At 41.2% G+C, this 16357-nt stretch overlaps 1 protein-coding gene across 2 annotated transcripts in view; it reads left to right on the forward strand.

Annotated features, from left to right (window-relative positions):
* ccdc186 (coiled-coil domain-containing protein 186) overlaps window positions 1–16357 on the forward strand; it is a 49294-nt gene that overhangs the window by 15479 nt on the left and 17458 nt on the right. The window contains exons 7-15 of one of the 2 annotated variants that reach the window (XM_080788650.1): window positions 568–780; window positions 2226–2345; window positions 4035–4139; window positions 5413–5511; window positions 7352–7438; window positions 8609–8751; window positions 10329–10584; window positions 11814–12003; window positions 15157–15273. In XM_080788650.1, the coding sequence (XP_080644776.1) occupies window positions 568–780; window positions 2226–2345; window positions 4035–4139; window positions 5413–5511; window positions 7352–7438; window positions 8609–8751; window positions 10329–10584; window positions 11814–12003; window positions 15157–15273 (1330 nt within the window). The remainder of the gene's footprint in view (window positions 1–567; window positions 781–2225; window positions 2346–4034; window positions 4140–5412; window positions 5512–7351; window positions 7439–8608; window positions 8752–10328; window positions 10585–11813; window positions 12004–15156; window positions 15274–16357) is intronic. The other variant, XM_080788651.1, reaches the window with a different exon arrangement.

Below are 16357 nucleotides of genomic sequence, written 5' to 3' on the forward strand. Positions count from 1 at the left end.
GTGTAGACTGAGGAAGGGGCTGAGGACACAGCCTTGAGGGGCCCCTGTGTTGGTGATAGCAGTTGATGAAAATCATGTACCTACTTTAACTGTTTGTGGTCTATTGCTCAGGAAGTTGTGAGTCCAGTGTATGAGAAGTGGAGGGATGTTGAGCTGATGCAGTTTCTTGATCATATCTCATATGATGGCGTTGAATAGTGTTAAAAGCAGAACTAAAGTCAACAAAAAGAATAGTGGCAAAATTGTCAGAAGATGATAATATTGTACCATAGTGGGGGCTTTCTGTAGTCACGTATGCAGTCTCTACTCTCTTGTCTGCACACACTTTGGTTAGTGTCCCATTGGCCGTGGGGCTTAGTGTCCCTTTGGCCGTATAGGGCTAGTCTCCCATTGGCTTAGATTCCAGCAAATCATGGAAATCTCGCCACTACATCGCTACTAGAAAAAGTGACTAGAAAGTCTGATGATTGATCAGCTCTTGCAAGCTGATAAAAAACAAATAATAATAATCTTAAAGTGAGGATGTTATTTTGTTTTCGTCATTGTGTGTGCAATGTGCATCTCTAGGCCAATAAGAAGTGCGAGGAGGCGCGCCAGGAGAAGGAGAGCATGGTGATGAAGTACGTGCGTGGCGAGAAGGAGGCGCTGGACCTGCGGCGGGACAAGGAAGGCCTGGAGAAGAGGCTGAGGGAGGCCACCAGGGAGGTGGACCGCCAGGCACTCAGAGGCAACCAGCTGGCCCAGGAGAAAGGACGCCTGCAGCAGCTCTACGACGGCAAGGTCAGCTTTCAACTCATTCCCTGCCAGAATTGTTTCAGTCTGTGTTTCCATTCCCTAGCAAGATCTTTCCAGCCGGAAATCCTATTTTGTAGACCGGCCCGGAAAACTCCCGGCCGGAAACCAAAAATTAGCAATGTATATTGAAGTATATAGCCTCTTGATGACAACAAAACAAATGGTGCTGTGAGACAATTTAAAATACCCTCATGGAGCACGCTATCTCTGCGTGTCCTTTATTTGGTGAAGTTTAAGAACGGTTAACATGTATTTAATCAAATTGCATAACGTTTAACAAGTATTACAGATTGAATAATAGAATGAAGATAATGTGAATTACATGAGATCTCATGGGCGTCAAATTTCTTTCCCTTCCAGTTAAGTACAATCACCAATGTGGCAGGGCAAGAAGTCTGCGCAATTGGTCAAATGCTATCCCTCACCCATATATACTGTTTAACAATGCAAAAGGTGTATTCCGAAGAGTCATCGATTCTGTATGTCCCCTCCTCAGTAACTTCTGCTTTTCCTCAGGGTTATTTTATGGTAATTTTAGTCATAGTTAACCTGTAGGGACAGAAAACATACAAGCACATACAACGTATATGGAGAATATGGAACTGTGGTGACACATGGACACTGAGGGCTGTATTTTGCGTGTCTTAAGTACCAGGTCTTATTCCCTAACTTGAGTAAACTAAAGACCTGGAGGCGTGATCAATGCCATTTGGCTATTCTGAGTGGCCAAAGAGCATTGATCACGCCTCCAGGTCTTTAGTTTACTCAAGTTAGGGAATAAGACCTGGTACTTAAGACACGCAAAATACAGCCATGAGGCTTCTATCCGGTAGTTTCCATCCATTGCTCAACACTTCCAGAGCATCAACTTAAAATCAGTGTCCAATGCACACAATATGGGGGCTTTCGGTTCTGTGAGGGGAGATATTGTTACAGTATAATGGACAAACAGTATATATAATTTAGGTAAAAGGTTAAACATGGATAAACAATATCCTAACATATTCATAATGTACTAATTGGCCTTTATTTAAGATTAATGATTCAGACAATAATATGATTAACTGGGTATACTAATTGGATCTCTCAACCAACAAACCATCAATATGTAATGTTAGCCGCAATCTTTTTTTAATTCACCCAAAACATACATTTTGTAACTGTGTAAGTTATGAGCCATGGATAAATCTTGTTTTGATACAAAACGCAATCTGGGAAAAGAATCCGATATAAATGGATACAAAAAATTCAGTTAACATTGAAGTGGAGAGAGGGGAACCTTTTCACTGCCAGACCATTTCCTGTTTTTTAACCTCCAAATAAACGCACAAGGCCTCACCCCTATGTGATGCTGTCCCAAGCAAGGCCCAGAACCTGGGAAACACTGCCTTACGTGTGTGTGTGTGTGTGTGTGTGTGTGTGTGTGTCAGGAAGGCGAGGTGAGCAGGCTGAGTCGAGAACTGGATAAGGCTAAGGAGGAGCTGAACTCGCAGCTCATCAAAATCAAGTGGGCTCAAAACAAACTGAAGAGTGAAGCCGACGGCCACAAGGTGAGACAACAACACTACATTACCCAGAAAACCTAATAGAGCTACAACCCACTAGAACTACATCTAACAAACAAACTGAAGAGTGAGACAATTTACATTGTTGTCAACCTTTCTCTATCCCAGCAACACACTCTCGTGAGATTTGGGAAGATATCTGAAGAGTCCATTTGCAGGCTCTGTCCCCATAAGTCTTATGTTCTACAAACGGATAAACTGAGTTTCTATATGTGAATATATAGTAGCAATTTCACTTGTGAGTTTCATTTTGATAGATCACACAATTGCTGACTGACGGACACTTCAATTAAATCATTGTAAGAAAACGTACTTAATTGCAACTGGTAATTTCACTTTGATAGCCATTAATTCTACTTGATTGTATGTGGACTCTAACTCTATTCCTCTACCTCTGGCTAGAAAAAGAACGTACATCATCATGACGTAAAATAGACACTATGACGTAAAATTCTCCATGCATTGTCAATGGGAAGTTAATGTTTGTGTAGGACAAAAATAGACACAAAGCCGATTTGCTCAGACACATACAGTATGACGTAAATTCTCCATTCATCGATAATGGAAATGTAATGTTTGTGTAAGACAAAGATCTACACTAATAGCTGAATACAGGAGGGGCTAGCACCCCTCAAAAACGAAATAAAGTGACGTGCACTTTTGGATGGTTCAGTTCCTGTCCCTCTATCATTGTCTCTGCACGTACATTATTATCTGACGTGTTTCTAATTAACGGCAGTTCAGTAAACGTTCAACACAGGACGTGCTTTTCACCTCAGCCAATAAATGAGAGGGAGGTGGTGGCCGATAACGTTTCCCCATCAACGTTCTGGTTATGTTTTGGATTTCTTTTTTAAATGACATGATTGTTTATGTACTCAGATGGGTCCTAATGGGCCGCTTGTCTCTGTGAGGAAATGGCTTTTTCAACTTCCTCATTACAGCCACACAGAAATAAGATCGAAAAGTAATGGTTGTGTACTGTTACGTGTTTTTCTATTAGTATACTTGTGTGAGGCCCAATTTTCGCCAGTGCTTATCCCTAAACTTCTTTGCCTTTTTTTTCTCTTTCTTTTAACTATAAAAAACAAAATTTGATTAGTTAAAATCTACAAAGTCGATCGACTAGTTGAACAATTCTAAAATGTTTTTCAAAATGGTAAAAAAATGAAATAGGCAAAGAAGTTTATGGAGGAGGGGTAATGGGTCGCACTTTTATTTCTATAATATGATTTGAACGGGTAACGCACCATAAGTCAGAGCGCGGTGGTCACAAGAAAAGTTATCTATTGGGATAAGGGTTAAAGCACTGGCGAAAATAGGGCCCCAAATGTCCCCACAAGTAAGAATTGGACATTGTGAGGACCATTGTCCTGGTGCTCACAGGACAAATGGATGTTTTGAGCTTAAATATGAGTTTTAGACTACTTTTAGAGTTAGAAGATGGCCTGATTTACACTTAGTTGTGTGCTGGTGTCCTGCACCAAAAGAAAGTAATTCACAAGCCCACATTGCGTCGTTTTGACTTTAGGCTTACGATAAAAAAAATGACATTCATAAAATCACTGTTTTCAAATGTTCATGTATGAAGTATGGTAATACAAACGTGTGTGTGTGTGTGTGTGTGTGTGTGTGTGTGTGTGTGTGTGTGTGTGTGTGTGGGCACATGCGTAGGAGACTAAAGACAAGCTGAAGGAAACCACGGCCAAACTGGCTCAGGCTAAAGAAGAGACGGAACAGATCCGGAAGAACTGCCAGGACATGATCCGTACCTACCAGGTGTGTGTTCTGACCATGTGTTTGGTGTGTGAGAAGATGACAGATCTACAAGCCCACCCCACACAGTATTATGATGTGGCACTTTGTGCGCTTGTAGATCTGATACGTTTTAACTCAAACGTTGCATTATCAGGGTTCTTGCTCTCAATCCTTTCAGATGAGGGTCCCAGGTCTAATCTGTTTCAATTTGACATAAATTATGTTCAGTGTTTTCACCATGGTTTCTAGTGGTGCTAGCAGTTTTCCGTTTGACCTTAAGATGGCAGCAAAGAGTTGTCTGCAATGTCTGTCTCTTATTGTTAGATTCTGTCAATGAGCATTTCTCAGAGAAAGTCATGCTTCATTCATCGCCAGTACACAACACTGCCACCATTCATAGAACAAACTTCATGTTCAACCACATTTCCTCAATGATACATGACCTGTAGTATGTATGGCTTAGTTCTTAGTTTTAAATCCTGCTTTCATCCTAAAAGAAAGGTGCTATGACCTGTTTGGCAGAATAAACACAGGCATCCAAAACGTATCTCACGAAGCCTCGCTCTGTGTTTCCTCTTTATCCTAAACCTATGTTGTATTGTAATTCCCATGGAAGATGCCTCTGAACATGTATTCTATTGCTATTTGATTTCACTTCAAATAATCTTTACAATTTAGGCATTTAGCAGACGCTCTTAATCCAGAGCGAGTTACAGTAAGTGAGAGCAACACATGGTAATACATCACATATATAGAAATAGTCATCAAGGATCATATCAAGCAAGCTGAGAGCATAACATCCGTCTAACAGTAGAATATCAATTCTGTACAATGAAACTATGAGTATACACTTACACTATAGAGTCTCATGTCTACTGTACATAACATGCTATCTACAGTAAATTACATAAGTAAGGTCGTTGAGGCTAGTGCAGTCTTTAATCTTATAAAGAATGACTGAAATCAGTCGTGGCAACTCAGAACATTAGTCCATGCTAAACACACAGTAAAATGCTCCGTTAACTGAACTCGCAGGAGTGTTAAAATGTAGCCAGATATTACAGAGGGTCCATTTATTTGGGTTACATTTGTTCACTCTCGCGAGTTCAATTAAAACTTAGTAGTTTACAGTGTTGAACACAGCCAGGGACATGTTGTCCAGATTTGAAAGCCGACTTTGTGTAAACAGTCCCGACTGATCAGCAAATTGGAGTCATCCTGACCGTAATGAAAACTAAATGATTTATTTATGCGTTGATGTTTTTTCCATTTATTTTCTTTCTTTTTTTTTCAGGAGTCGGAGGAGATAAAGTCCAATGAGCTGGACGCTAAGCTGAGAGAGACCAAGGGACAGCTGGAGAGGAACAGGCAGGAGCAAACGGACATATTAGAGGTAAAAATCACTCATAGTGTTCCTCTACCTTTTCTGGCCCCCCCCCCCAAAATAATCATATTTGAACTGGAGACCCCCCACCCGGACAAGCACTTGGAATTGTAGTAGTTGAGGCATTCAATGTTGTTTGACTACTACTACTGATAAGTGAAAATAGACGAGCAAGCACAGAGCGGCTCTCAATGTTTGCCTCTTTCTTATATTATTTGACAATTTGGCCATGGTTTGACCAGTTTTAATAGTTTGTTCTTTCTTTCATTCTTTTTTCCTTTTTTGAGATATTAAAAAGGTCTTGAAGACTTGAATGTCCTTGAATAGTCACTTAACTGTCATCTGGGACCCCCCCCCCCCTCAAAACAAAACAAAAATTGAAAGTCCATTTGCTTTTATTTCAGTATCTCTCCACACTGCATAACTCCTGCTTGTAATGGAAGAAAATAGAGGTTTTGCTATCAACGCTGATCTTTTGAACCCACGCTGTTAACATTGTCCTTTGTAATTTTCTAATTTGTTGCTCACACACACAATTCAATTCAATTTCAATTCAATTCAATTTTTTTCAACACACACATACACACACACACACACAGACACAATGTTAATTTTGTCGACTAAAAAGCTGTGACGAAAAAGCTGTGATGATTAAAATCTAAAAATAAATGTACTGACTATTCCGTCAACAATTAAAGGGACACTTCACCCTTTTTGCAAAAAAATATATGTTAATGATGTTTAGAAGCTTTAGAACACTTTCCTGGGGGTATTTATGTGTGTAATATGTGGTTTTAGATATTTTAGATTGTAGCAGTGAGCCTGTTGTCTCTGATGTCATGGACACTGGGCTCACTTCCTTCCTGGACTACATGTTGTCTCAGTAAGACAGCTCTCCCCCCTATCCAAAAGGAGGAGCAGTGCACCAAAAAATTATGGGAATTGTAGTCCAGGAAGGTAGTGAGACCAGTGTCCATTACATCAGAGACAACAGGCTCACTGCTACAATCTAAAATATCTAAAACCACATATTACACACATAAATACCGCCAGGAAAGTGATCTAAAGCTTCTAAACGTCATTAACATATATTTTTTTGCAAAAAGGGTGAAGTGTCCCTTTAAAGGCTAGACGAAAATAGCAAAAAAAGATCGGCTATAAAATAAGTATAAATCAGGCACTACAATGGCACCAACGCCTGCCAATAATACATGTTGGTCGATTAAATCAACAGATTTGACTAAATTCCCATGATATGTACTAGTTGACTAAAACTACACTGGAACTACATAAATATTTTCTGTCAACACTATTGCTATTAGCACTATCTTACGTTTGGCACATTTGACTGTCAAGTTCAGCCTCCAAGAAGAAACCCTAAATACAAAGGGAAGACATCATTGCACAACAACCACACCAGTTAGTTTAGTTAGTTAGTTAGTTGAATTTATTGTCCACGTGTGGAAATTTGTCTTCGGTTTCAACAACAGTAAAAAATAAACAGTAACAACAACACTTACACAGTGGCAAATACCGTAATTTCTGGACTATAAGGCGCACCTGAATATAAGCGCAGGGTTCAAATCATGGGTAAAAAGGTGCGGCTTATAATCCGGAAATTACGGTACATTGAAGTACTGTCACCTCATAAACACATGAAAAACTGGAAACAATTAAAAAATCACACCGGTGTGAAGTGAGGGGTGCACTTATCTTCGTACATCATCCATTCATTGTCAATGGGAATTTGTGTAGTACGAAAATAGCCGATCTGATCTGCTTGCACCACATTTGTAGCCTTTGACGCTGCTAGTGTGAAGTGAGATGATGATGACGTCACTTTACACAGGTTCACAAATTGAAGGCCAAAGAGCTAGACGACCTGAAGAGAACCTACAAAGAAGGCATGGATGAACTGTGTACCCTACGCACCAAGGTGAGCAGTGCTGTGTGTACGTGTGTGTGTTTTTTAACTACAACTATACATAGTTGGCAGCCGCGTCCTGTTGGTGCTCATGGGCAGCACTTCACGCGCGTCGATACTGTGCTGCTACACTGCGCATTTGCGCAACCTGTGTGTGTTGGGCTTTACAGCTATTGACACGCCTCTAGCTTGGCCGTGTTAGCTGAACATGTTTCTAAAATAACTCCTTGAAAGTGGGTGGGAAGGAGGCATGAGGTCAGTCCGCTGCCCCCCCAGGTTGGCAGAGGAAGTGTAGCGCCCAGGATTACTTAGATAATTGGCACTGGGTGAAAAGAAAAACTGGGTTACAAAATCGTGGGATAAAATTTTGTTAAAAAAAAAAGAAAGTGGGTGGGACAACAAAGGTGACCTAGATATCGTCTCTGTCGGGTGGAAAACTCATATGTCCAACATTGGCTATTATTCGTAGCTCTATCTCTAATCCCTTCCCCAAGGACCACTTTTCAACCTACCTTCATGTAATTGGTCCTCACTAATGCCCCATATTTTTCGGTCTCGTTCTGGGTCTCATGGGAGGGCCAGTTGAGAAACCCATCCACCAGTGACGACATCGATGGGGAATCCAAGCTAATAGAAATTGCAGGCTTTCTATTCTTGAAAAGTTGCAATGCAATGCAATGCAAGTCATCGTTCTCATGATAATAAAAAATATCTCTATTTTATATAGATAAGTTGAAAAGTGGTGGTGGTCCTTTAATTAAACTCCCCAATGTCTAATACCAAATCTAAATCAGAATATTTTTTTCTTCTTATTGGAAACGTATCTCAACCATAAACACACTTTATATATATTTCCCCCCCTCCCTGTTTCCTGTGAAGATGGTTCTCACGAAAGTATAGTAATGCAAGTGCGCACGCACGTATGCTTGAAATATGTGCGTGCGAGCACACTCACCCACACCCATCCTCCCCTGGATTTGAGACCCGCTGGTGTAGCAGAATGTTTCCATGCAGTAATAGCACCCTGACTCTGTTTGACCAGAGCCTTCATTAGCGTCATTGGTAACACCCGTGAAGGAAATGAGGAAGAGGCCGGTTTCTTTTCCAATATGGCTAGTGTGCATAGAGCCTATTTGTGGCCAGCGAATGCATTTCATGGAAGTGTGTGTGTGTGCGGTGCAGTTAAAGTGTCTGGAAGAAGAGCGTCCTCGCTGGGAAGATGAACTGACCAAGTACAGAGAGATCATCAACAGACAGAAGGCTGAGATTGGCCGACAGAGAGAGCAGCTGGGAGAGATCAGCAACCTGCAGGACCTACACACACGGTACCACCATGCCACACACACACACACACACACACACACCCTGCAAGACCTACACACGGTAGCACAAGGTCACACACACACACACACACACACACACACTGCAACATCTGTCATCTACACATGATACGTAGTACGTACCACAAAATCGCGCACGCACACACACACATACACATCACACACAAGTAATTGTGATTAGACAATTTCATTGTGCTTTGGGCATATGAATAGAGTGTAATTTTGTTTGGGTTTTAGGCTTCGTGATTCAAAAGGCAGAGGCCAGATATGACTAATAACTTCAACATACGAAGACATTGCTGAAAACAAAACATAAGCAGGAGTAGCTGATCTACAAGCTATTAGTAAGCAATTTTTGGAAAATGTTTAAAATTGTTTCAGCATGGAAACTATTATGACGATTTATGCTACATAATTGTGATTATGTAATAACTGTGATGGGCCTACACACACACACACACACACACACTGAGAGGTGCAACTATACTTTTATTGTGAAAGTTACACTACTGTACTGTACTGTGTACTGTACTCATGTACTGCATGGTACAGTTTTATTGTTTGTTATACTTTTATTGTTATAGTTCTAGTGCTCAGTGTGAATGGGCCTGTAGGCTGCTCAACAGTGCCACTTTAGGTCACCCAGCGGTGTTGCAGCTGTTCATACCCCAAACATACACAGACACATGGGGACACAAAAAACTAAAGGCAAATGAGAAAATAATAATAATCTGGTCTCAACTCGGTCTCGCCTCCCACCAGTCTTGACTCTGACTCGACCCTGCGCTCTGAGGTTCACTTTTTTACATAGCTTAAGGTTTTTTTCAGGGCTTTTCTGTGTTCATTGATATGATGGGGCGAGAGAGACGGGGAGTGACACGCAGCAAAGGTCGTCAGGCTCGGGAATCGATCGTTTAAGTGGTTTAAACAAAGTCACATTGGAAAGCTGTTAAATCTTGACTAAATCTAATTCATTGATTCTAATTGTAGCACATTAAAATGCAATACTGTACAATGCGCTTTACATTAAGTGACAGGGAGGTCACAGATGAAATGTAGGTTATGTTTTAGGAGTATTAAGAGATTATTATTGATTAAGGACAGGTGCATTAGGACAGTGGTTCTCAACTATAAAAGCTTGTAGATCAACTATTTCCGCTATTTTGGAGAGCAAAAAATGGAAAGAAAAATATATTAAATGTGTCAATGGTTTCTTTGTATATTTACATTATTTGTCACACTCATATCTGCCCTATGCAATTGGTGATTACAAAGCCTAAAAGGCAAACAGAAATACAAATTGTAAAGTTCCAATGTTCAATGTAAAAAAAACACATTACTAATCGCAATTACTTGTGTGACGATTAATCGTCAATTTAAATTTGTAATGGTGACAGCCCTATACACCGTTTCTGCACCAAATTTGGCACAAACACTGTTCATGGGTCTGCCATGGCAACAGTCTTTAGCAGGGGGCCCCCAGGGGCCACGTTAGGGCCTTCAAATCTTGTTGGCACTAAAACCGCATTTTGTATTTATTTATTATTTTGGCTCCCGTTCAGGGACGAGCAGGAGATGGCGTGCCTCCGCGAGGAGGTGTCCTCGCTGAGTGCTCAGCTGGTGGACCTGCAGGCGGACGTGAGTGGCAGCCGGGAGCGCGAGGCCGAGCTGCTGGGCTTCACGGAGAAGCTGAGCACCAAGAACGCCCAGCTGCAGAACGAGAGCAACGGCCTGCAGGCCGGCCTGGACCAGCTGACCGTCTGCAGCGCAGAGCTGCAGGCTCGGCTGGGGGAGAGCAACTCGCTGCTGGCTGACCGGGTGAGAGGACGTACTAATCAGTGTTATAAGGGAGGGGAATACCACTCATTTTCAACATTGAACTATGTTATTAATATAACTCAGAGTTAGGAAATAAGTTAGCCAGATATTAGCGAACGGCTAAGCGGGTGAGGATTGCGGACCACCCGAGGAATGAATTTTGTAACCGCGACCAGGACGTGAATACAATACGTGAAAAACAATCCGAGATAAATAGCGTTTTACATTTGATTTAGTCGATTGAATGTAATTTTGGCAGGCCTTGATGTAGATCGAAAATGGCAGATCTATAAGCTCAGTAGCTCACAAAGCGTTGCAGAGCATGTGTGTATTTTTGGAGTGGGACACCCACACACAGCCAGGCATAAAATACACAACCCTTTTTTCAGAAATTCAGATTGGGTTGTCATTGACATGAAAATGTTTGAGAATCATGGCGTTTTGTCTGAGCTCTGTCTTTGACCTTACCGTGCAAAGCTGCACAGTGGGATGTTTTTGATGGTCACATACAAGACCTGAAAATAATATGCCATCAGTGATGGCTATTTTTACATTTATGACTATATGCATCTATAAACCAGTAAGCTACTTTGAAAGCATTCCATAAGTCTGTAACTCTTAGTCAACCAACCTTATCCACCTTTAAAGGAAAACTTGTTTTTAATCACATTCCTAAGTCGATAATCCAATATTTGACTAATTGAAGTTAATAGGAGACCATTCTTAAGAACAACACCATATTTAAATCATTATCTTTGAACCCCTAATCATCTACCTTGACTGCTACTGATGAGCAGGTCGGCCTTGCATGGTTTCCTCCACTGTCTGCGTGTGAAGTACATTGTAAAGTGCTTTAGAGCAGGAGACTTCAACAGGGGCTCGGGGACCCCTAGGAAGTCATCATAGTTACTACAGGGGGAGCCGGAAAATCTTTGTATGATAGGATTTTCTTTTTTTTAAACATTATCCACTTGAACCCTAACAAGCGGATTCTGATTCAGAACTTTATTATGATTCAGAACTTATTACCATTTCGCTAAGGAAGGGGTCCTTGGGCTGAAATTCCCTGCTTTAGAGGAGTGGTTAACCCCCCAAACTCGTCAAAATCAGACTACAAGTTGACAACCTGTCTTTTCACGCCGTGGCATGAGCTTGTAGATCTCACTATGCTATATTAATGTAGTGCATTGACCATTATTAACGGCACCGCGTGTCCATCCATGGTGCAGTCGGAGCAGCTGAAGCGCGAGCAGGCGCGGCGGCAGCAGGAGGTGCAGCGCCTGCAGGACGAGCGGGAAGCTCTGCAGAGGGAGGTGGAGCAGCTGAAGACCCGCGTGGAGGAGCTGAGAGACGAGCTGGTCACCCAGAAGAGGAAGCAAGCTGCCAGTATTAAAGACCTGACCAAGCAGCTAACACAAGGTTAGTAATAGTAGCATTTACATCAACATTAAAGACCTGACCAAAGACCTGACCAAGCAGCTAACGCAAGGTTAGTAATAGTAGCATTAACATCAACATTAAAGACCTGACCAAGCAGCTAACACAAGGTTAGCAACTTTTCAACAGAGTAGCCAATTATTTTGACCGCTTTTTCCTCACAATTTAGTTGTTTTGCCAATTAGCACCTCCCCACACACAGCCAGTTGAGGAGCCCCCGTCTCACTCCTCCCGCCCAACACTGCCCACTGACCGGCTCCGCCCCCCCTTACATGTGGTGACAAATATTAGCCTCCTCGCCCGGCTTCCCTCTCCCGAATGCGGGCCAGTTGCTCCATGGTGGATTCAAACCCACAGACTCTGCAGTGGTGGGCAGCTACTGTACTTCACCACTCAGTGATGTAAATAGGTTTTCAATGTGATGGGTCCCGGGACCCAGGAGTGGTCTTTTAGATGGGTCCCAGGTAAATTTTATGAGTCCTACTTCAACAACCTTAAAGTACAGTACTGAGTTGCAGTATTGCATCCCAGGGCCCCCGGAGGGTGACATGATTGTGTAATCTCTCAATTTAGTGAGTCTAAGGATGCAGGATCAGCATCATTGCCACTGTGCCACCCAAGCACAATGCACTCTACCCTACCTGTACCTTTGTTCCATCCTTACCACAGTGCCGATATGTTGACTGAATTTCCCATCGGGATCAATAAAGGTGTCTACATGAATTAGAAATATTAATTCTAGAAGTGCGTAGTCGGGAGAGCTGACTTTGAATTTAATAGGACAACAGAACAAAAAGTACTTCTGCAGTGATGCTGTTTGGTGCCTGCATCCAACTTTTAGTTGACTTTCAGGTGAGCAATTGGTCCAAAATGAAACTCATGAATAAATGAAATAGTCAGTTTGCTGAGTTTACCAGTCGTGCATATAAAGATCTCTAATCCAGAAACCTTCTATGTCCATATTTTCAACTGCTTAATGTTTCCCCCCCGAGAAGTGGAAGTGTGTCTGTGTGGGTTTTATACATATTGAACCAAAGTAAAGTATTATATTATTATAGTTGTGCAGCGAAAATCTGCAATCTACAAGCTCTCAATGTGTCTACGACGCTTCTCTCTTTTTCAGAGATTAGTGCATTTAAAGTTGTCAAAGTAGCAATTACGTTTAGAACCGTTCCCCATAAATCCCTCTCAGATATTTCATGAAAGCAAAGGTTAAAGCCTGCCGGTCTGTGAGTGTGTAGGAACAATATTACTAAAGCATCATAATCCTACATACAGTATTGTGTTAATTGTTCAGGGAACAGCGCTAGTGCATCTGTTTCATAGATGGGACTTGGCCATGCACTTTGTCTTCAGCCGTGAGTCGTCATTTAGCTTTAATCCATGTAATAACCCATTTAGGCCTGACCTCGAAATTAAATCTTCTAAATCCTCCAGTTTCCTGAAATAAATATTTTCACGATTTTTCAAAAATAGCAGACCTAAATTATAACAATGTTTAAAACACCAAAATGGGATAACTACACTGAAAAACAGTGGTGCAAAGTAACATTAAAGTACAAGTAAGTACATTTAATCAAGTACTGTATGTTAGTTTTACTTTACTGGAGTATTTCCAATTTCCACTACTTCTCTACTACATCTTGGACAAAATATTGTACTTTTACTCCACTAAATGTATTTGAAAAGTTTACTAGTTACTTTGTAGATTGGGATTATTATTACAAAACTGCATAAATTCTGCATACTAGTATTTTTTACTTTTGGTACTTTAGGTACATTTTTATGCCAATACTTTAATCATACTTTAAGTACATTTTGAATTCCGAACTTGTACTTGTAACAGAGTAGTTCTATATTGCAGTATTGATGATAATAATAATAATAAACTTTATTTATAGCAGAAAAAATAACGGAACATAAAAAAATAAAAATAAAACAGGCATGCAGTTAAAACAATAGGACAATAGCAAAGTGCTGAAACTTTTACCTATTGTAAAACGTGTCTCTTAAAATTTCTTTAGTAAAAACTTGCTAAACAAACTGCTGGGAAGTAACAGTTGTGGACATACGAGGTTTCTAGGAGATAGCGATGCCATAAAGACCTGCATTAAACCCCGGTCACGCATCAGGACTATAAATTGTCTGGCGGCTCCTCAACAATGTGGCGGCTGTCCCACTTCAGTGGAATTCAGGACATGTGTGCCATGAGACGCCGGCCCAAAGAACCCCCCCCACCACCACCACCACACAACGGCTGAGGTCGGGGTCGGAGCGAGGGATGAAAAAGACGGGGAGTTAGTGAAAAGAAGAAGGAAAGAAAAGGTAGAACGGTATCCAGGCAGCAATGAAAAAAGCAAAGGAGGACGGCTGCAGGCATTAAGACCTGAATCCTCAGCCGTAGTCGGAAGACTTGCCTCTTCAGACTCCACGTCCAGCATTTGCCGTAGCTTACAGGCTTATGGAAAGGCTAAAATGTCATTTAGATTCCATATTTTGTAGTCGGATGCATCCTATAGTGTTTATAGTTTACAGATTATTTTCTTTGGATATTCTACTGTTAGACTGATGATAGGTTCTTGGTTTACTTATGATTCGAGATTACTATTTCTATGCATTTGATGTATTTACCTTGTGTTATCCTTGCTTACTGTAAATCACTCTGGATTTAGAGCGTCTGCTATATGCCTAAATTGTAAATTGAGTCCGATTCTATAGTATACATCATCTCTGTTGGGTGGAAACATCATAATTATGTCCAAAACTTTTGCTTTTCGAATTCCAAAAAGGCAAACGTGGTAGATCTACAAGCTTAAAACGCGACGCTTCGAGACTACTTTTGAGCTTGTAGCTCTGCTACTTTTGATGCTTTTGTGTGACTGTAGTATGATGAGGTAGGGCAGTAATTACGAGGAAAAAAAAGTTAGAACAACAGTAATCAATCTCCCTGTAGCCTGTACCCCTTTCTGCCTCAATGAATGCTAGTGACTGACCAAGATATCACCACCATGCATTTTGAAAAGGCTACCGATGCTACACCTAGTAGTAAAAAAAGTTAAAAGTGGTTTCTCTCTGCGTTTATGTGATTACATACGCAGTAAGAGCGTCTGTTAAGTTGTAATTGTCCTTTCTCAGCTCGTAAGAGACTGGACCAGACGGAGAACGGAGGCTGTGACCGAGACATCAGCAGCATGGGCAGCAGATCCAGCTCCTCGGGTAACTCCACACTACCTCCACCTCACCACCGCAACTGTAAGCAGCAGTGTTCATTTCCTCAACTAGAACTAAGACAGAAAAGAAAGTTCCGTCGACCACCTTTTTTCACTGACGATTTTTTTAAATAAAACTGGGGTGTGCAAATCACCCGTTGCTCCCGACATGCGTTGGTCCGGTTAGGGTTAGGTTAGGGTTTGGCGTAGGGTGTCGGTCTAATGGCCGTCGGACTGTTAGTATGTCGGAACTTATGCCTGTACCCAGAAAAACTAAGCCGATGATGACTAAAGCTAGGACTAAACATACCGTATTGTGACTCATTTGTGGAAAAAACATTGAAGACAAAATCTGTTTCTATAATCATTTTGAAATAAAAATATTTTCTTATCACTTCATATCACAATAGGGTACCATAGTAAAAGTACAGTAACAAAAGTGTGGTTCCAATCTGGAATACGTGTTTTTAATGTGAGGGACCAGTTTGATATTATGCATTATACTCCAGAACTCCGTCTGATGCTATTTTTGTTATCATCTCTTGGACATCCAGTTATCCACACTGTTAATTTGTCTTTGTTTATTTAACAAATGGGACCATCAAATAGACCATTATAGTTACAGCTGTAAGGGTCCATAATGGTTTTACAAAAAGAAAATCATTATAGTGTACATTGATCCTTAATCCTTATTCTAGGTTTAAATGTTCACAGTACATTCCCTGCGTAATCCCTGCCTGAATCCAATTTAACAAGCACATGTTTGTAAAGACAAGACGGTGGGATGGGGAGTAATTTCCTCACCGGCAAAACTGTTAATCATCACAGGCTGATTGCCCCCGTCTAAACAGGACACGAGCTGTTTGGAACCTTTTCTTTGATTCTGTTTGCTGTTGCTTATCACCGTTTCCCCTCGTTTGCCTTGGTCGTTCAGGTGGGCTAAACGTGGATACATTTAGCATGTTATGAAAACAACCTTCAAATTAATCTAAAATGAATGAAATTGGTGTAATCAAAATACCTACCCTACCACCCCCCACCCAACACACACACAGTATAAAGTGTGGTTAGTTGCTCATGCAACTCATAAATTGGGAATTGGCTTCTCTAAATCGTGTATATCGTGT

This window comes from Protomyctophum bolini, assembly GCF_963924005.1.
Source record: "Protomyctophum bolini genome assembly, chromosome: 18".
NCBI classification, from domain to species: Eukaryota; Metazoa; Chordata; class Actinopteri; order Myctophiformes; family Myctophidae; genus Protomyctophum; species Protomyctophum bolini.